At 48.8% G+C, this 21513-nt stretch overlaps 1 protein-coding gene across 12 annotated transcripts in view; it reads left to right on the forward strand.

The window, feature by feature from the left end:
- The first annotated feature begins 19817 nt into the window (after positions 1-19817).
- Positions 19818-21513, forward strand: part of NARS2 (asparaginyl-tRNA synthetase 2, mitochondrial) — a 44990-nt gene continuing 43294 nt past the window's right edge. For 6 of the 12 annotated variants that reach the window (XR_011806578.1, XR_011806579.1, XM_072032882.1 and 3 more), the window contains exon 1: positions 19818-20057. Coding sequence is in view for 10 of the 12 variants with exons in the window: in XM_072032882.1 (XP_071888983.1) it covers positions 19860-20057 (198 nt within the window). In the remaining 2 variants the exon portion in view is untranslated. The remainder of the gene's footprint in view (positions 20058-21513) is intronic. The other 6 variants (XM_072032881.1, XM_072032888.1, XM_072032886.1 and 3 more) reach the window with 4 other exon arrangements.

Here is a 21513-nt window from a genome sequence, read left to right on the forward strand (position 1 = left end):
GCAATTCCTAAATACCGCAAGTCAGGCAGGCGCGGCAGGAGGCCGGCGTGGCTGAACAGGAACATTCTTACGGAGATTAGGCGGAAACAGAGAGTGTTTCGCTACTGGAAGGAGGGCCGGGTGACATGGAAAGAATACAGGGATGCTGCTCGTGTCTGTAGGAAGAAAATTCGTGTGGCTAAAGCACACCTAGAGTTGAAGCTGGCTGTGTCTGTGAGAGAAAATAAAAAGGGTTTTTTTAGATATGTGAATGGAAAAAGGAGAACTAAAGAATACGTAGGGCCGCTCCTTGACAGGGAAGGTCTTCTCACAGACGATGACATAGGCAAAGCAGAGACGCTTAACGCCTTCTTTGCCTCTGTCTTCAATGCCGATGATGGGCTTCGGGACCCAGGGTGCCCCGAGCTGGAGGACCGGGACGGTGGGGATGACAAACTCCCAACCGACCCTGAACGTGTGCGGGATCTGCTACTCCACCTGGATCCCTACAAGTCCATGGGTCCGGATGGGATTCATCCCCGGGTGCTGAAGGAGCTGGCGGACGTCATCGCGGAACCTCTCTCAATTATTTTTCAACGATCCTGGGAGTCTGGAGAGGTCCCGGTAGACTGGAAGCTGGCAAATGTTGTGCCGATTTTCAAGAAGGGTCAGAAAGAAGACCCTAGCAATTACAGGCCTGTCAGTCTCACGTCAGTGCCTGGTAAAATCATGGAGAAGATGGTTCTCGAACGTATTGAGGCGCACCTGGGGGACAAAGCAGTCATTGGTCCCAGCCAGCATGGGTTTGTGAAGGGTAGGTCCTGCCTAACTAACCTGATTTCCTTTTATGATAAGATCACCCGTATGGTAGACCAAGGGAAACCAGCTGATGTGATTTTTTTGGACTTCAGCAAGGCTTTTGACACGGTTTCCCATAGGATCCTACTGGACAAAATGTCCAGCATACAGCTAAATAAAAACATTATACGATGGGTGAGCAATTGGCTAACGGGCAGGGCCCAAAGGGTTATGGTGAATGGGGCTGCGTCAGGCTGGCGGGCGGTCACCAGTGGGGTCCCTCAAGGCTCCATTTTAGGGCCGGTACTTTTCAATATTTTTATAAACGATCTGGATGTAGGAATAGAAGGCATTTTGAGCAAGTTTGCTGATGACACCAAACTTGGAGGAGTTGTGGACTCGAATGAGGGTGGAAAGGCCTTGCAGAGGGATCTGGATAGGTTGGAGAGCTGGGCGATCGCCAACCGCATGAAGTTCAATAAGAGCAAGTGCCGGGTCCTGCACCTGGGACGGGGAAACCCTGGCTGCACGTACAGACTGGGCGATGAGACGCTGGAGAGCAGCCTAGAAGAGAGGGATCTGGGGGTCGTGGTAGACAGCAAGTTGAATATGAGCCGGCAGTGTGCCCTGGCAGTCAGGAGGGCCAACCGTGTCCTGGGGTGCATCAAGCACGGCATCGCTAGTAGGTCGAGGGAGGTGATTGTCCCGCTCTACTCTGCGCTGGTGCAGCCTCACCTCGAGTACTGTGTGCAGTTCTGGGCACCACAGTATAAAAAGCACATGAAACTGTTGGAGAGTGTCCAGAGGAGGGCTACGAAGATGGTGAAAGGCCTGGAGGGGAAGACGTACGAGGAACGGCTGAGGGCACTGGGCCTGTTCAGCCTGGAGAAGAGGAGGCTGAGGGGAGACCTCATCGCAGTCTACAACTTCCTCGTAAGGGGGTGTCGAGAGGCAGGAGACCTTTTCTCCATTAACACCAGCGACAGGACCCGCGGGAATGGAGTTAAGCTGAGGCAGGGGAAGTTTAGGCTGGACATCAGGAAGGGGTTCTTCACAGAGAGAGTGGTTGCACACTGGAACAGGCTCCCCAGGGAAGTGGTCACTGCACCGAGCCTGACTGAATTTAAGAAGAGATTGGACTGTGCACTTAGTCACATGGTCTGAACTTGGGTAGACCTGTGCGGTGTCAAGAGTTGGACTTGATGATCCTTAAGGGTCCCTTCCAACTCAGGATATTCTATGATTCTATGATTCTATGAAAGATGCTGATGAGCAGAGGAGAAAGCAAAAAGATGATTTTTTTTACTGCAAATTGAATGTCCCACAGGCCAGACACACAGCAAAGGCACGACATGAACATGTCAAGGCATTTCTGACATTTTCTCCTGGGCATCAGATGGCACACAGGGAAGTGTTGAAGAAAAAAAGCTATTTCTTCCTCCTCTACCTCTCTGGTTTCACCAAGAAACCACTCAGCCCCACCTCTCTGATTTGTCACCACCCCCCTGAATTCCTTTTTTCTCCATAAAAACCTCTGGCTGTCTCATAAAGCTCTTTTTGCTGTTGGCTCCTGTGGCCTTATTGGCTCTATTACTCCACTTATAACCACGTGCTGGCCCCCTAAGGAGCACGTCCTCTTTCTTCCAGGTGTAGACCTTGCTGTAATGAGTCCCGGGATGTCCTGTAGGTAATTTTGTCCTCTAATTGATAACCGCTGGAAAATAGCTGGGGACCACGAACAGCTACTGAGTGTGTACTTTGCGATTAGCGTTAGCAGAGTGCCTCTGTTTGACTATTTGCTCAGTTCAGCTTTCATGCCTGGGAGAAAGGAGCAATGACATCTGGTGGTTAGACACCAGAGCCATGCTAGAAAGAAATTTCAGATGGAAATACAGAGCGATTTCCTAGGGCTTCCCTGGGAAATGACCTGCCTACGAATACGGTAGCTTCTCTGCAACTCCGAGTTGATTTGGAGTGTGTTGGTGATGTCAGGAAGGTCACCGAAGGGAAATGCAAGAATGAAATCTCGCAAATTAGGTCCCCTCACAGAACCTTTGTCTGGATTAGAGCTGCTCCTCCTGGCCCTGGGTCCTGGGGGCAGATGCTCAGGCACAGCTCTGGCATCTCAGCCTTTCCCCCAGGCACAGCACTCTGCTCCCCCACCCCACTGAGCTTACTCTGCTCCTAGTTTCACCCTTCAGAGAATACAATGACAAATAAGCTATATATACATATATATAAATTCATTTTAAAAGTCACGAATGAAAATTTTAACCATATTATTTTACTTTTGGAAAGCATTACATGTCAATCATCTTCACCAAATAACTGCAGGCTTAAGATTTGGGCCAGACTCTCACGGCATTTCAGAGGCCAGCCCACATCTGTGTGTTCAGATGAGCTGTCTTGAATGCATTAAAGGATAAACTTCTTTCAGAGCCCTACATCCTCTGCAACCTACTCGTGGTAGGTCAACCTACATCCCTTCATCCCATGTAGGCTAGACATGCCCTCAAATTCATGGCAGCGATTTTCACATTGGGCAAAGTAAGAAAAATAACTTTAGACCAAATTAGCTCTTTCTGGTGTAAATAAAAGCAAAACCCTGTGATGGGGGACAACACAGTATTGCCTATCACATCACCAAAGTACAAATCTGAACTTCCTCTGAGGCAGGCAGATTAAACTGATTTCTCAAAATTGTGAGGTTTTCCTCCACATGCAAACAATTTCAGTTCAAGAGAGAGCTCTTTCACCAAGTCTGTTCTTATTGCCTTTTAAGCTGGACTCACAGCTGCATGGACATGCATCGCCTATAAATTTGATTTTCTTCTGTCCATATACATCCCTACAAAGAGATGCCACTCAATATTATGCTCATTCATGAGGTCGTTGCAGAAAGATTATCTTATCTTCCTTGGGAACAACACCAAGTAAATTGTGTTAATTTTTTTTCCTTCAAAAAGTAAATTTTTTTCCTTCAAAATTTGGTTCAGAAACATAAAGCAAATGATGACTCAGGCTGGCTGAACCCATAGAATTTTGCCTAAAATCAACAGAAAACCACAAATTGCGTATTTTACTCCGAAGCTGAGTTTATAGGTGGAAATTACAAAACTCTGTGTAAGTCAGCACAGAAAATGGGGTTTGTAATTTGACGCACACCCATGCAGGTTTGTCACGTGAATTTCTTTCTACGAGATGTGTTATAAACCCGAGGAAAAATTGTAAACTTGACACAGACATTAACGGCTGATGATCTTTGCTCCTTTTTTATGCAGAAGGTGGGACTATATAAACGTGGTGGTGTCTTTAAAATCTCTATATAAAGAGCTCCCCTTATGATTAAAGCGTCACACACCTCCAGGAGGAAAGGTAGCTATTGTCTTCCCTTTACAGCCTGGGAAATTAGGCACAGCTTTGCACCAGCCATAATTACCTTCTCCACCTATGGGCTCGTAATGGCTCGCTGCGTGGAAAAACGCCGCTGTGCGAGCAATTCGCCAAAATGACCGTGACTTGTTTTTAACCTAACCCCAGGACAAAATAGCCCTGAACGGGGTAGTCGCAGATGTGCCCTTTCAGATGTCAGCGGGACGGCTCTGGAGATGGGAATGGGAGGATGGATGGAGCCCCGGGGTGTTTCCAGGGGCTGGGGGCAAGGAGGTGAGAGGTTCTGCTTTGGGTTTGCTGCCATGGTTGGGGGATTGGCCCTCCGTGAGGCAGGAGGACCCCAAAATAGTTGGGGAGAGCCTGGGCCACAACCTTTGCAGGCCTTCAGCCCGAGGCCTGCTGAGAGGAGTTGTTTTAGCACTGGGAGCTGCCTCTCGTCTCTGGAGGGAACTGCAGAGGGATTTTGTGCTTCAAGCAGCTACTTATAGAAGGGAACGCGAGCTATGTAATTTGAATTTTGTATGCCAGGCCTCTGCAGAGACTTTGGATTCTCATCAGAAATGCCTCATAGAAAGAAAGCCTGCAGGGAAGGGCTATTTTGTTTGCTTTTGAATTCTAATAGCAGGCTATTTTGTACTGTTACCAAGCGCCTGGAAAGCATCTGGATCCTCTAGAGGAAAAGATCCCTGGGAGATGCATTGCAATTGCTGCCTCTGTGATGTTCCGTGTGGGGATGGCAGTCCATAAATGTCAACGTGCTCTAGTCTAGGAATGAGCAAAAGTCACCATAGCCGTGTTTGACTTTACCCCGAGTAAATGACATTGGTGATTTTAATCCGTTTATTGTGGGACCGATGTCCATATCATTGTGGTCTCATGGTAAAAAGAAGAGGAGGGTTGGCACGGGACAAGGGGTGTTGGAAATATCTGGAGTAGAGGATTTAGTTTCTGAGATAGATTTAGGATGGAGAGGACTTGGGTAAGAAGATCAGAAATCTAGGGAGGTACAGAATAAAGTGCTGTGGGCAGGAGGGATTTCTGACCTGGAAATTTCCAAATGGGGGCAAGAAAACATTCCCAAAGAACCCTCCTCCCACCTCCTTTTGCGATGGGAAACATGGTGACCCCCAAGAGCAGATCATTCTTTACTTGCTAGACTGCATCTTCTCCATTGTGGCCATCACAGCGGCATCTCCTCCATGGCCCATGGTGGCTTCTACCCAACTTTCAGGCAATCTGTCCATCAGACCCAAATGCACAGCCAAGGACTCCTGTCTCCGTGTGTGCCAACAAGGGACAGTTCTCCTGCTGGAACCTGGTCCCAGAGAGTGAGGTGGACTCCTGAAGTACCATTTCCCATCTCCACCAACACCCACAAAGCAGCAAAAGGATGAAAAATAAATACTAAAAATTAGCAGTAGCATTGTGGTCACATTCTGCCCTGCATGGCTGACTCCTAGGAACCCAAGCGAGCCTAGCCAAGGGTGAAGCTGAGTCCTTAACACTTGCAAAGCTTTTCTGTATCCAAGGAACGTCCTTAATCCTCATCTCACCCATGGAAGATGGAAAACAAATATTACGGACCAGAAAGTGGAGGCACAAAAAAAGTAAGTATAATGCTTGAAGCCACATGGAAAATTGTGGTCTGACTCTGGGACACTTGACTCCAGGCCAGTTCCTAATCCAACCTTGCAGCTGCAAGGCCGTTTGCCTGGTGGTGGAGGAAAAACCACACTGCTTCTGGGCTTTTTGTGAGTTTTGCTGCTAGCTATAGGGCCACGGCCTCCAGAGTTGCCTAAGCACCTTTTGCCAAAACTGAATTGTAGTGTGGCTTATGCAGTTTTGCTTGATTTACTTTGTTCCTTTGATGTGCAAGGATTTAGTGACATGCTTAGCAATACAGTAGCATGAGAGGCATTGCATAAAATCAAATCACTGCTGGGGCAGATGCTTCCAGATTTAAAAGCTCGATTGGTACCACAGACACGTAGCAGCCTAACTGCAGGCTGTTTTGCCTGAGACTCAGGTTGTACGGGCTTCTCAGGACCTATTTTAGTCCCCAAACTGCAGTAACAAGGCTTAGGAGTCATCCTTTGAACTTCAAGGTGACTGTTTAGATCAGCAGTAGCTAATCTGTGACATTCAGGCTGCGACAGTGTCTCTAAAGGGCTGCTCTCAGCCCTCATTCATCAGCCAGCGTCACCCTTCTCCCCTCCCTTCCCTGCTCTGCCAGCTGTGGACATGGCCAGGGTGACCTAGATGCTTGTCACCTCCAGGCTGGATTTTACCTTCATTCACAGTTTCTAAAATAGGACGTGAAGCAGATGGGCAGATCCTAGCTGGTTCTCATCCTTCATGGCCTGGGACATGTCCAGGGAGGTTGCAGGTCCTCTGCTGGTGATGGGTCAGCTCCCAGACACAACCTTTCCCCGCGATCCATCAGCCACCACCTGAGCCACATCTCCTAGGTATAGGGCAGCTCCTGGATCTGAGGATGAAGCTCATGGCATCGGGGAAAAAAGCATAATTGGTGACTTCAGTATGGACGAGATACCTGTGTGGGTGTTCTGAATATTACACCTAACTAGAGCTTGCTCAATCTGTCTGTCCCAACCAATTCTACTCTAACCTCTCCATGGGATTCAAAGGGACACACGGTGGGCTGCTCAGGGCACACAGCAAAAGGTCTCTGAGCTCTTCCTTCCCAGGGATGGGATTCATCTCATGGGAGCATCAGGATTTAGTTGATGTTGCACCTCTGTCACTTCACAGGCAGCTGAGACACAAGCTTGGCTCAACTCCTCCTGATTCCAGTTTCAGATATTCACCTTGGGATGGATAAAGGGTTGTTAGACACTGGAACAGGCTGCCCAGGGAAGTGGTGGAAGCACCATCCCTGGAAGTCTTTAAAAGACGTTTAGATGTAGAGCTTAGGGATATGGTTTAGTGGGGACTGTTAGCGTTACGTCAGAGGTTGGACTCAATGATCTTGAGGTCTCTTCCAACCTAGAAATTCTGTGATTCCATGATTCTGTGAAAGCCATTCTGGAGAGTCACCTACCCAACTATTTTGTCATATATAGCTCCTATACTGCCAGCTTAGCTTGACTGCCTAATATTTAGACGGCAGCAATGAACTGAGAGGCTTCACTCCCTAGAAACCTCCATCTCCATCAGCAGCTAAAGTGTGGCACCAAGAAGCAACATCATCCTTTCTCCTTCACCCAGCTGTGGGCCAGAGATGGAGCGATCAGAAATGGAAATGCTGGCTGGTTTAGTTTTCCTTCCCAACACAATACAACAGCTCTTTGGGCCCGTGATCCTGCATGATCCAAGTCAATAGGAGCACAAGGTCGAGGACTGAGAGCCTGCACGGGGCTGAGACGAAGCGCTGCCGGTGTCTGGAGGTTATCACTGCCTTTGAGAGTAAAAAAATACACTGCAGGGAAAACAAAGGCAGCAAGCACAATCTCTGCACGAGAAAGAATGTGGAAGCTTCTTCTGGTCACTGACAAGGGGCTTGAAATACGCTTTCCAGTTCTGCAATATCTGGAAGATTCAAACAGTCTCAGTATCTCCTCTGCTCTGGTTTTGACAAGGACAAAATCCTGGACCCTGCCCAAGAGCTGCAGGCACTGAGATTGCTGTTGAGGATTTAGGCTGGAGAATTTTGTAATGAAAATCCTCCTTGTGAAATATGGCCCCAGAATCTCCTATGAAACTACGAATAAATCACACCCAATGTTTCCTAAAGTGTCCTGGCCTCTCCTAAGAGCATAGATCATATCCTCCCCGCAGAATACCTTTGTACAGATCAGAGACCAGATCCAGTTAATCATCAGACAAGGTCCATGTGCTCCTACAGAGCTCCTTGCTACACCACAGCCTGATTCAACCCCCTTTATAGCATCCCAGGTACAGAAATCAACCATTTGACTCATGTTTCAGAAACCCTTGCCTTTTCTTCCTTGTTACCTGCACCTGGTAAAGGCATTCCTGACAACAGAATTATTTATAATTAAATAATTTATTTTAAAAATCCCTTGCTCTGCCCCTTATCTATTATCTGGCCTATCAAGAAGTACTGTACGCACAAAAATCCATCCATCCATCCTGTCTAAAGCGTTCATGCACAAATTTAGGTGCCAGTTCCCAATTAGAGCAAATACATTGTGTAAATATCAGAGAAATTCTTCAAAATATGACGCGGACGGTGGAGGTGACGAGGCAGGCAAACCAGATTCAGGCAGTGCCACAGAAAAGTGGTGTTTTTTATTTTTTACTTACATCATATATTTGTATTTAATTTTCCAGAGAAATAAAGAGAGAAAGAGGTGTTAGAAGTCATCGGGCCGTCCCAGCTGGTAGAGCAGCGGAACCAGCCCCTGGTTCAGAGCAGTCCTCGCTGTGATGTTGTTGAGACCTCTGCTGTCACCTAGTGACAAAAGGGAAGAAGCACTCGAAAAAAAAAATAAATAAATATATAAAATAATCTTGCCAAAGAAATGCCAGAGCAGACTTTTTTTAGTACATCCTCCCCTGCTGTGTAGGATCGCTCTGGTTCTTCGAGCGTTGCCCATGGCTGGAGTATCTCAGATGGGTGCCAACATCCTGCCCAACGAGGTTTCTCCACCCAAAATTGCCATCACAGCCACCAGTGAGCGTGTACTTGGGCTATTCTAGATGCCTGCTTTGGGATGGGATGTCTTGCTCCATAGGGGAGCCTATTTGGACCCATCGGCTCCAAGGGGAGTGTGAACATCTCCGATGCAGACACCTGGAGAAGAGGCCAGAATTTCTCCAGACGCCGTGTTATAGAGTCACAGCATGGCTCGGGTTGGAAGGGACATCAAAGCCCATCCAGTTCCAACCCCCTGCCATGGGGAGGGATGCCACCCACTAGATCAGGTTGCCCAGAGCCTCATCCAACCTGGTCCTGAACACCTCCAGGGACGGGACATCCACAACCTCTCTGGGCAACCCGTTCCAGTGCCTCACCACCAGAATTTCCACCTCAAAATTTAGATTAGAGAATCTAAACCTCCCCTCTTTTAGTTTATAACCACTGTTTTTGCAATGTTTTGTGGGGTGACACATCCCTTGGGGTGACACACTGGGTAAAAACAAAATGTGTTGGCAGCAGCAAGAGGTCGAGGGTGGAAGAAACTATGTGGGCAGGAGGAGGTGGAGGGAAACGAAGCACAAGGAGAACAAGAGCTGGTGGTGCGGGCACAGAACGAGCCATCAGGAGGTTGGAGTCCAAATCCCACACGTGCCCTTGGTCTCTTGTGGGATTTAGGACACGCTGTTTCACCAGTGTAGCCCAGCAGCACAACAAGATGCTGGTTTCCCATGGGAGGTCTCCAAAGGTGTAAAGGTTTGGTTGCATAAAGCACCACAGTGATGCTGGGCGCAGTAGAAGATGCTGAGCAGATAATCCGATTTCGAAGAAAATTCGGGTTTGGTTTCAGCCCCACAGTTACTAGCTGGGTCCCTCTCCCTACTCTTTAAGTAATGAAGATATAGAGTGGTTAGGAGGGGTTATTTTCCCTCTTCTTAGCAGGGCTGAAGCAACCAAATCTGAATTTTGCCTTTTTTTTTGCCAGTCCCCCACAGTGTTCTTGAGCCATGCTGCAGATGGGGGTATGGAAACCTACCAACCTGTTCTGTTCTGCTGGTAGCAGTCCCTCAGTTCCCTCTGTATCTCTGCGAATCACTTCATTAGGTTCACAGACCTGCCAAAGGATATTTCAGAGACTTTCTTTTAAGGCTCGCAAATAAAATATTCAGTGCAATCAATCATTTCTTCTGACAGCTTCTTTGTCCATAAACAGTTTCCATTCATTAGAAACCGCTTCTTAATCCTAACGCCAAAGCATTTTCTTGCTGGTGCAACATATTTGAGTCCCGGCCATGCCTCGAAAAAAGCGGGAGCATTTTGGATGCTCAACAAGTCCACAGCTGGGAGCTCAACCTCCAGGGGTGTGAAGAGCACGAAGCTCCTCAAGACCAGCCAACGCTGGAGGCCAGGTTGGACACCACCAGTGATACAGCTTCGTGCTTCCAAGCAAATTCCTCCTGCTACCTTGGAAAGTAGCAGAAAATCAGCTTCCACCTCTGTATCTTCAGGATGCGTAGGATATATCTGAGCAGGATGGAGGGCTCTCATGTTGTCCTGCCAGTAAAAGCAAGCTGAGGTTGAGGGCTGGCCAGCTTGCTTTCATTTGGCTTCTGCACTCCTCCACAGCAAGAAGCCCCAGCATGTCTTGGCCGAGAAGGGTTTTCCTACAGACAAAGGGATGAGAAACAAACACCGAAATCCCTCTGTGAGAGTCTGCAGCACGCACATTGCCTTGGAAGAGGCTGCAGCACAAAATAGTTGTGCTGCAATCCAAGCAAGACTGAAATTTGGGTGGCTCTTCTACAGGTTGCCCATCCAACCCGGGACATATCACGGTCTTTCAATGCCTTCCCTGCAAACCAGGGGGATTTTCCACCTCCTGTGGGTGGTTAAACCTATGAACTTCCCTGCGTGCTGGCAGAGGAGTTGAATTTAGGCTACCACAGGGTTCCTCCGTGACCAGAAGGGTTTGGTGTGGACGCTCACCATGAGGTTTGGCAGCAGAGCCTGGTGTTTAGGGACATGGTTTAGTGGATGACATTGGTGGTAGGGGTTGGACCAGATGATCTTGGAGGGCTTTTCCAACCTTAATGATTCTGTGAAAAGCAGTGGAAGGGCTCTACGTGTACCACCTTCCCTCTGAAACACAGTCTGGAAGGTCACAGGTGGTCCTGAGCCCTCTCCATCCCAACATCCCGCCGTGCTGAAGGCTCAGAGCAGCTCCCTGCTGCCCACTTGATCTGAATTAACACCAACTTTTCCCAAACCTTACCCCACCTTTTCCAAACTTGGTTTCATCAGGTTTGGAGAGATCACCACCCAGGATGCTGGCTGTGCTTGGCTCACCGGTGTGCAAGCACCTGCCTCCTGGCATTTCTGCCAGGGGTTTATGTCTTAATTGGAAACCCCCAAACCACTCCAGAACGAGGGCAGACGACAGGATGCATGCAAGAACCTGCCCTCCCTTCGGTGTTTTCCCATCGTGCTTCCCCTTGCAGGCAGCCCGAGCGGTTTTATCACTTTCTCCAAAGGAATGCGCAGCCGAGTCCCCAAACCTCACAGCAGCAGGGCGCTGGAGATAAGGCAGGGAAAATATTTCACTTGCAAGGCAACTGTGCTCATCTCGCGCTAACGTCCCCATCCTCTGGAATCCAAGGCAATAATTACAGCAATTTGTAGATAATTATTTGTTAATTAAAAACAGGCTTGCTGGGTACAGTTACCAATTTCCTCTGCCGGCTGCATAGGGCTGCGCAAGGAGACACTGGGGGATTGGTGATTTCGTAAAAGCATTCGCCTGTTCAGTTCGGAAAAAAAGGCCCCAGTGGGTCGTCTCCCCCCTCTCCCCACATCCTGGCAGGTCTGATTCATTCTCCTAAGACATCCCAGAGAGATCCACGCCTGGCTTCCCCTTGGAGATTTCCAATCAAGGTGACTGCCACATCTCCCCACAGCAGCCTGTTTTCCCGGTTCATTTAATGACCTGGGCTCACACAGATGTGTTTCCATCCACGTTGGAATTAGGAGCTCCTAAAGGAGTTGTAACCCCACGCTGAGGTCATGAGCATGCAAGAAGCTCACTTCCACCCCGTATTTAAACTAGTAGTAAAAAAAAAAAAAAAAAATGAACAGTGTGTAGACGGAGTCAAAGCTGGGAGGGAACTGAAAGTACTGGCGTAAAAAGTGCTGTTGTGGGGAATTCTTCTGCCCCAGGCTGGGCAGTCTGTGGGTTTTGGAAGCTGCCTGAGCATAGTTTCCATGCCAGCTAGGAGCAGAAGCAATGACAGGATTTCAGATGTCCTCCACTAAATTCTGCACATAGATCTTGGGGTGGTTCCCCTGGTCACGTGCCAGGATTTGGGATCTTGTGAGCGCCGTCTCTCTTCCTCCTGAGCCCACCAACAACAACCCACAGCTCCGGAGCCAGGAATTATTCAGCCCTGGAAGCAAGAAGGTCACATTGCTTCAGATCTCCTGCTGGCTTTAAGCACCCACGTTGGATGTTCCTTCTTGTGTGGCACTGTGGCAACAGATCCCGTAGATCTGAGGGTTGATTATGTGGGTTGTGCACCAAAACTGCACCAGTAGCTCCAGTATAAACCCTCCTGGAGCAGCCAGCCCATGGGGAAGGGTGGTAAGAAGAGAAAGTGAGCGGTGTCCATCTCCTGGTTGTAGCAGAGCTGCTCAGAGCCATGGTGACAAGGACAGGACCAAGGAGTGACACAGCCACTTTGTCCTTGCATCCAGAAAAAGATGCTTCCCATTCCCCTCAGCAAACCAGTGGTGGCAGGAACAAACCAGTGATAAGGGGGGGGGGGAGCAAATTAGCTGTCAGTGTCCTCTTCATGGAAATAATCTCCTGGGTCGTTAGTCACACGGAGCTGGCTTCGCCTCTCCAATTTCCTCCTGCACGTAGGCTTTCGTGTTCCTCTCATCACCTGTGCAGCCGAGTGCCCGCACCGTGTGCCGAGGAATCACAATTAAGCAAAGTGGCTGGATGTCATGATATACGGGACGGCGCCCGTGCTCCGGCAGCACAGAAATCTCGTGAAGAGCTGAGATTAAACACTGGGTTAATTAGTACATTTAATTAGCTCTCGGTTATTAAATCCTTTCAGACCCTTAGATAAATCGCTCAAAGTACAACACATTTCTTAGAAATGCTATTAGCTATTCCCCTCGTCTCTCTGCAGGTGTGTGCAGGGCTGGGAAGCTCAAGCACGAGCAGAGTCCTTCCTCCCAGCATCACTGGTCTCCCTGTGATAATCTCTGTGAGGTTATCCCTGAATTTGCAGATTTGCAAACTCACAGTTCTGAAATGGGAAGGGGCAGCACCCTCCTCTTGTAGGCAACACCAGCAAGAGAGGGAATAGAGCAGGGAAAGAGCAGGGAGCAAGGGTTCCTCTGAATAATGAGAGAGAAAAACAGACTCACAGAGGTTTGCTGTGGATTTAGGCATCATGCTGTGTGTCTTCTTCCGTGTTGTTTCTCTGAGACAGCAGCAGACGGGCACAGCAGCCCCCTGTGAGTAAAAAAAAGGAGAAAGAAATGGGTGGAGGAACCTCTCATGAAGGTTTCAGAGCATTGCCAGTCATTGTGCCAGCTGAATTCAAGGCCAGGAAAAGCTCCCCCAGGCTCCTGCTAGCAGAGTCTCCTGCATTCACCCTCCCCAAATAATTTTCCTGTGATTTTCACGTTTATCCTCACCATCTGTGGATGTAACTCTGCTCTGACGTCCTGGGGCAGCTGCCAGCCTGCTGCTTCTCCCCATCATCTCCAAGCGCACGGTGGTCCCGTGCTAAAATTCACCACGGAGCTGCTGAGAGCCTCGGGGTCAGGTTAGCCTCAGAGATCACCCCCGCAGCTCCGTCAGAGGGGATTTATTCCTGGCAGGGGAATCCAGTTTCTGAGGTGACCTGCAGGGCCCCAGCCAACACAGGTGCAATGAGCTCAGGCTCCGGGCAGGCTGCAAAATTCATTCCCATAAAGTCAAATCTGTTCACCATGTTCACTGTAGTTCACTGGGAAACAGATGTTTGGGTCTAAAGAAGGGTGTTTCAGCATTTCCAGCACCAAGACAACACCCAAAACCCACTTCTGATTCTAATAATTCTAGATAATTAGAAAAGAGAAAGCAAGGGCTGTGAGAAGATGCTGGCACAGAGCAAACCAACATTTTGGGGGCAAGAATGCATCTTTCTGGAAGATAATGTTCTTTCTTCTTCTCTTTTTTTTTCCCTGCAAAGTTTCAAAAGAGAGGAATTCGATCCTTTTATAAATAAGTATGAGTGTATTTGCTTCCAGGGTCTACAAAATATGTCTGCAACAAAGCAACGTGGAGACATTTGGGAATGAGGCAGCTAATTTGATAGTCATAAGAAACCATAACCATAGCCTAGGACTGTATCTCAGAGGACAGGGCTGACCTTTCAGCAACTGATGATAGTTCTGAAATGGCTTCTCATCACTGAAAGCCCAATCTAACATCAGTTAAAATAAATTAAAAGCTATCACTGGCTTCTGTGGATATTGGATTAGACCACATAAAACCCACTTGAATGCTGGGAACCCAAGGAAATTATCATGGTAAATCTAACTTTTAGTGAAGTCTTACAGGCTTTAAAACATTTCTCTGCAGCCCCATTAAGAACAGGTTTCTACTTAGCTCATGAATAATTCACTTTTCTTTTCCTTCTGATAGATAATGAGCCCCAACCATGATGAAGCCCAGCACAAAGCCCAGCAGTCCAGGCACCCTCTTACCCTCAGCAGATCCAGAGTGCATTTCTGTTGGAAGAGCAGTCCAGAGAGTTAAGGCCCAAGCTACACATTCACTGTTTTCTCCCAAATTTTTTTCCCAGTTTCCTGCTGTCCCAAGAGAGCTAGGAGTGACCTTCCCCAAGACTTTCTGCCCTCTCCATTTTCATCTCTTACTCCAGGCCATGGTGGGCAGCTTTGCCCATCTCTTCCTGCCCGTTTTAAAACCACTTGGTCTTGATTTGAGAAGGATAAAACCTTGCTGCAGAGCAAACCACATGTAGCTGAGCCACTGCAGCGTGATCGAATGCTCAGCAAGTGCCTGTCCCAGCTCCACGTGAGGCACATAGAAACCCACCTCGGTGTTGTAGGAACAGATCTGCTGGTCCCAGATGAACCTGTCCAGGCACCTCACATTCACATAATGACAATTCTGATTTGGCTGCAGTAGGAAATACTCTGGGGGAAGAGAGAACAAGGTCAGGAAGGACATTTCCCAGCTTTCCCTTACTCCCCTGTAGCCAGGGAACTCTGCTCACCAGGAGGACCTATGCAAAGAGCCACATTTCTCCTCAGCTCTTTCTCATCACTGCCCCAGCCACAACCCAGGAACCCAGGAATCCCCAAGGAAGTCATGGCTGCTCCGGTGGGGAAAATAAAATAATTTTAAGAGAGAGACAGAAAGCCCATTAAAGAAATGGAGCATTCCCAAGCTGGAAAGGTCTGGGGAAGCTAATAATGCTCATGTATTGCTCATGTGCCATCCAGATCTAGCCAAGGAATGGGACTAAGAAGAAAAGCAAGGAACGGGATGGGAATGGTACAAGGCAAGGTATCCTCTCAATACCAAAAGTAGGCAGCAACATCAGTAACCAGACAGGGAAGGGTTTGATTTCTTCCTTTCACTAGAATCTCTTCTGAAAGAAGGCAAAATAAATGTTTCATCCACAGACGCTATGAGCAAGCACTGTCAGAGCAGAAGAGTCAAAGCAAGCTGCTCAGATACTGCTGTGCAGCTCCGTGGCTCCATCCTTGGGCTGGCTTTGGGCTGGCTCCTTCCTGGGATGCAGCAGTGTGCTCTCAGAGGACAGTGAATACACCCTGAACCCTGCCCAGGGAGCTTAAAGCATCTCTGAGCTTTGCATTTACTCACCCATCAACCCAGGTGGAGAGTGGCACCGTGGAGCTGGTCCTGTCTTGAAGCCCAAAGTCAGCCAGGCCAAGTGTTGTGTTGTCCTCTGACAGAAGAACAGATTCTTCCCTTTTCTTCATCTGCAGGGAAATTTAAAGAAAGAAATGAAGGACGATGTAAGAGGCAGTTGTTGTGTCTGCTTTTGTTTCTTTTCAATGAAGGGTACAGAAAAAAAAAAATATAATATGGGAGCTGAGATTGAAAGAAATAAGTATCTAAGCCAGCTGTTTGTTTAAGGAAAATAATCTTTATTTATTGGAAGAAATGTTTTCCATGTTGTATCTTGTTTCATTCGAAAATTAGTGCCGTGAAACAAAGAAATACAAATTCTTTACTTTGCAATAAAGACAAATGTGCTTCATTTGGGGTTACCAAGATACCACCAAAAAAAAAAAAAAAAAAAGAACAGTATTTCCTAATCAGTGTCCCCACTGCTGCATCTGAGACATTGCAGGAGGTGGGCTAGGACCTTTGGGGGCACCAGAGGGCATCTGCTGATACAGTGAAAAGACCCTATAAAGTGAGGAGTCTGCTAGATTGAAGAACTGCATATTATCCAGGGGTTAACAAGGATATTTATCTGCCTTACTCTTCCTTTTGGGAGGGCATGTGTATGGCCTGCACACACAGCCCTTTATCTACTCAGAAGGCACTACAGCAGGCTCCAGCTCGAAGGGACAGGTTGTCAGAGGGACACCACACTTTCTTGGGCTCAGGATCAGAGTCCCACAAACAGTGGACGCTGATGATGATAAAAACCCTCGTTGAAAGAGCCTTCCAAATCAGAAAGAGCTGCCGAGATGCCATCTTCAGGGCTCTCAGGAGTAGAGATGGAAAAGATAGCTTCCATATAGCCAGCCCTGAGGGCAGAGTTTTCCTATAGCAGCATCTCCAATTCCTAAATACGTAGAGAAAATGGGTTCATGTTAACAGCTACCACAGAGGTGAGGGCCTTCTTGTAGGAGGCAGGACTTTATTTCTTGCTTTGTGCCACTCACATCCTCTTCCTTGCCTTTTTTATTAGTCCCATTCCCTGACCAGATCTGGGTAGCACCTGCTACATGAGCATTATTAGCTTCCCCAGACCCTTCCTGCTTGGGAACGCTCCATTTCTTTAATGGGCTCTCTGATGTCTTGATTGAGAAACCATAGAATAATAGAATCACAGAAGGGATTTCAGAAGTTGGAAGGGACCTTAAAGCCCACCTAATTCCAACCCCTGACGTGGTTGTAGCAACGACCTACAAGCACACCACTAAATGCCCACTCCCATCCCAAAAACATCACCCCGTTTGGAAGTTCTCTCCCACCACTTCTCCAAGCTTTCTTCAGCCCAGCTGAAAGTGTAAGAGGATCATTATTTCTCACCATTCTTTACGCTCCCCTCCCTGCAGACACCCTGACAACTGGCTTTCTGCCTTCCAGCCCAGGCTCACATTATTAATCTGATCCACAAATAGCACCAGTGCCCTCTGGAGAGCTTTTAGAAGAGCTCTGTTCTGCAGGGAAAGAAGCTGAACACGCATTCAGGCACTGCTGTGTCCTTTTCAGACACCCAAACTGGCTCTAAAACACCCAGTTCAGATACGAGAGGGGAAACAGACACATGAGCTGGCTCGAGCACTGTCTAGACCCAGGTGGATCTTCTGAACCAGCCTCCTGGCTCGTCACCAGGGCTGTGATTCATGTTATTGACATGGCAAAAATTGCTCTCTGGTGAGGAGAGTGCCCAGCAGTGACAAGAGGATGCTCAGCTTTGTTGGGAACAAACTGTGCTTTGTTGGAGAGCCGTGGGAATACTTTAACACTTGTCTGTCCCTCTGCCCTTTTTCACTTGCTGGAAACTGTGCCTGTCAGCACACAAATGCTATCTGCAGTCCAGGAGCCTGGAACAGCTCACAGCAGCATGACCAAGTCCCAGCAGCACTGATTCTGGGTGAAGAACTCAGCAGGAGGGAATATGAAGCATATTGGAGTGTGTGGAGCTGTGGTCAGTGTAGAGGGGCAGAAAATCCATGTGGAAAACTGGCAGCCTTGTACTTTGCTGCTAATGCCCCATCCTGATTTTCAGTCGGGGCTGATGGAGCAAAGTTTTGCTCTTTCTAGTGCTACCCTTTTGTCTTTAGAAGGAAAATTATTCAGTTGGATGGCACAACTTCATGTGTAGCCCTAGAAATCTGAGGCCATGTTATCCTCTTCTCAGAAGAGACTTATAGGTGGCCCTGGGGCACAGGGATCTGAAGGAAAGGACCTTACCTCTTATTTGGTGAATTCACCACGAATGATGCTGTTATTGGCATTCGTTCCTAACTATTTCCTAAATTAATTGTTAATCTGGCCTGGTAATCATTTTATGCATCAAGAAACCCTGAAAAAAAAAAATATTCCCTTGCAGTGACACCAAGGATGGGTGACTACCAAGTGCTTCTTGGTTGATGCACATCCAGCCCTTTTCCCACTTACCCTTTCCGCACTCCTTCCTGCGGTCTCCTGTCCTTTCTGTGAATTTCTTCGTTATCCACCCAGCCGTGCCTGTGCCCCTGCTCTGCGCCTCTAATTCCTCGGGACGGCCTTCCAAAGGGAGCTCAGAGCTCGGGTCTGGGCTGAGAGCCACAGGCGGGGACATCAGGAAACTGGGAGAAAAGGGAGAGGTGAAGGAAAGCCCCAGCAAGACTTTGAGGACAAGAAGCTTTTCATTTCGAGATAAAAAGCACCACAGGGGAAAGTCAAAACGAAGCATCTACAAAGCTTGCCTCTTCTCTTTCCCATCAGCTCAGCTTGTTTCTTTTAAATGAGGTCTCTGGCCAGCAAATTTCTTCTTACCTGAGCCTTTGTAGTGAGATGGGGATTTGTCTCCCTGCAAGCAGTGCTGCTCTCAAAGCTGCCTCCCAGCACCTCGTGGCCCCGGTGCAGATGTCGCTGCCACTTGGGAGGAGAAGGAAATTTGGAAAGTGAGGCTGAGTGGCAGCATTTTCGCCCTCCGTACTCTGAGGATTGATGCAGGGGGCTGGGACAAGGCAGGGTGATCACACAGGAGAGGGATGCTCATGGGCCAAGCAAGAGAGCAGAGCGGGTGTGCTGTGTGGGGAAGCACCGCTGCCTTTTTGACACCCGGCTCCTTGATGGCTGCTTTTCAAACACCACTCAGGGGAGCTACAAGAGATCAAGAGGGAGAAAAAAAAAAAGGACAAGGAGAAGGATCTTGACCCCAAACTGCGCTTGCAGGGCGGAACTGAGTCCTGTCTCCAGCTCCTTATCAATTCTGTTAGCGTGGCATGTAGGAAAGCAAGACAGGGATAAGGAGGACAAGAGAATGGGTGCCCCAAAACCCACTGTAGGGCTGGCTGCTGTGTGCCCTACCCCGTCCCCATACTGTGCTGCTGCTGAGGGGAGCAGCCTCTCCCTTCAGTCCCTTCCTATCTGAGTCCCCAGGACCACGTGAGGGCTTGCAGCCTGCCCCAAAACTCTTCCAGAACTGATTTTTTTCCCTCAGAGGCCTTATGAAGTCCTCCTGATGGATGGACCCCATGGTACGGAGCCATGTGGGACCAGCTCCTGAAGAGCTGCAGCCTGTGGGCAGCCCCCACAGGCTCAGTTTGGGAAGGACAGCATCCCATGGGAGGGACCCCATGTGGATCAGGGGCAGAGAGGGACCATGAAGGAGTGGTGGAGATGAAACATCAGGGACTGACCGCAGCCCCCATTCCCTGTTCCCCATTCCCCTACCTCAGGGGTAGGAGGTGGATGCGGGTGAATGGGGGGGAAGATGGCTTTTAGTGTTTTTTACTTTCACATTGCTCTAGATTGTTAATAACAGGTAATAAATTTTATTAATCTCCCTGTGCTGAGTCAGTGCTGCCCGTGGTGGCAATCTGTGAGTGATGTCCCCGTCCTTATCTCAACCCATTGTTTTCACCGTTCTGCCCCCCTATTCCCTCACAGCCCGAAACCCACAACCAAAAACTACATTTCCCAGCAGCCTTTGCGCCCGCTCGGCAGACCGCCCTGCCGCTCTCCCTTCTGATTGGCTCCCTGAGGCGGTCCTCCGGCGGCCATTGGCTGAGGCGGTCACGTGAGGCGGCGGGCGCTGTGAGGGGACGAGGCCCGCTGGGGGCGGCCATGTTGGGGGCTCGGGGTGGGTGGCGGGCCCTGCGCCGCTGCCCTTCCTCCATCTTCTCCTCTTCCTCCTTCTCCTCTTCTTTCTCCTCATTTTCCTCGTCCTCCTCACTCCCCAGGGAGCAGAGGGCACCGGCGGTGCGGCTGCGGGTCCGCCAGGCGCTGGGAGCCCGGGAAGCAGCGGGCGAGGTGCAGGTGCAGGTGTGTGGCGGTGCGGAAGGGAGGCGAGCTGCTTTTGTTGCTGTTCTGTGTGGTGATTTTTCCTCAAAAAGCGGCCGATTTCCTGCGTGGCCTCTCGCCAGCTCTGCCTGTCCCTGCTCGCTCGGCTGCTGGTGAATCAGATGCTTGAAGTACTCGGGGCAAGGCGCAGAGAGAGGCTTGTCCTGTGAGGGGCTGCATCCAAACCAGTTTGGGGCTGTATCCAGCCAGTTTGGGTCTCCTCAGCTTGGGATAGGGAACCACAATCTGTGCCTTGCTGTTTCCTTAAAGCTTTGCTTTAGGGCTTGTTCCACATCAGGGCTTCTAGCAGCATCAGGTAGGGCTGACATTCATGCCCAGCTCCAGCTGTGAGCTGAGGTAGATGTGAACCAAGGTAGACTGAGGTAAAGTTTCAGTAATTAAGCTTTTTTAGACCTTGTTCCATCTCCTCAGCAGACAGTTGTCTTCATTTTCAGGTGTTTCTGACAGAGCAGTGCTTGTAGATGCATGGATTCTCTTCTAATGCAATTTAAGCATTTGAGGATCAGGCTGTAAAGGGCTGGGCGCTGACACAAAAACCTGCACACACCTAGATGTAGCCTAACGGGGTAGGATGAAGCTCAGCCAGCACAGGTGCTTTTCTTTTGAAGTTTGGTAATGCGAGCTGGAATAAACTGGTGCTAGAATTGGAAATATCGCCTTTTTATTTCTTGTTTCTTTTCCCTTGTGCTGGCACGAATGTCTTTAGCGTTAAGCTGCACTGGGAAACTGCCGTAGCTTAAAATAAACCTAATTATGGCCAGGTTTTAGTTATGGAAACCGCAGCCTGGTCTGAATGGGGATTGTCACCCCGCAGTGCTTCTGATGGGGTACGAAGCGGTCAGAACACTGCTGCCACAGCCTCTGCGGCTCTGCTACAAGCCTGAGGGTATGCTCATATTTTCCTGTTGCAGGATGCAGGACTCGTGGCTGTGTTTAACAAATCCCAGAGCTGCCCGATGAGGTGGGAAGAAGCTATTAAGGATGTTTCTTTGTTCAGGGATTTTGTTTGTTTTCTTACGGAGCACTTGCAAGAGAAGAAACTCAGAAAAACACTTGCCATTATACAATAAACATTATGCATCGAGTGTGATGTTTGGGGATTTACAGAAATACAGAGGATAAGCACAACAGCTTGAGGCACGTCGCTGTCTGAAATGCCTTTTTAACACCTGTTGCTTTAGCCATAAGAATATGAGGATGCTGTGCCATGTAAGAGTCCTGAAGTAAAGCCTGGTTGTTCCTTGAATCAGTTACTGCTCCAGGAGCAACACCTGCAGCAGACATCCAGGTGAACGCCTGCTGAAATCGCAAGGCTGAAAGAAAAGCTGAAGTTTTGGTGATCGTAAGGTTTATGGCCTTAAAGCCTTCGTAGTTCTTGCAGCTGTTGCCTCCCCTGCCCTCCCCAATTAAGTAGGCA

Source organism: Anas platyrhynchos, chromosome 1 (assembly GCF_047663525.1).
Source record: "Anas platyrhynchos isolate ZD024472 breed Pekin duck chromosome 1, IASCAAS_PekinDuck_T2T, whole genome shotgun sequence".
Lineage (NCBI taxonomy): Eukaryota > Metazoa > Chordata > Aves > Anseriformes > Anatidae > Anas > Anas platyrhynchos.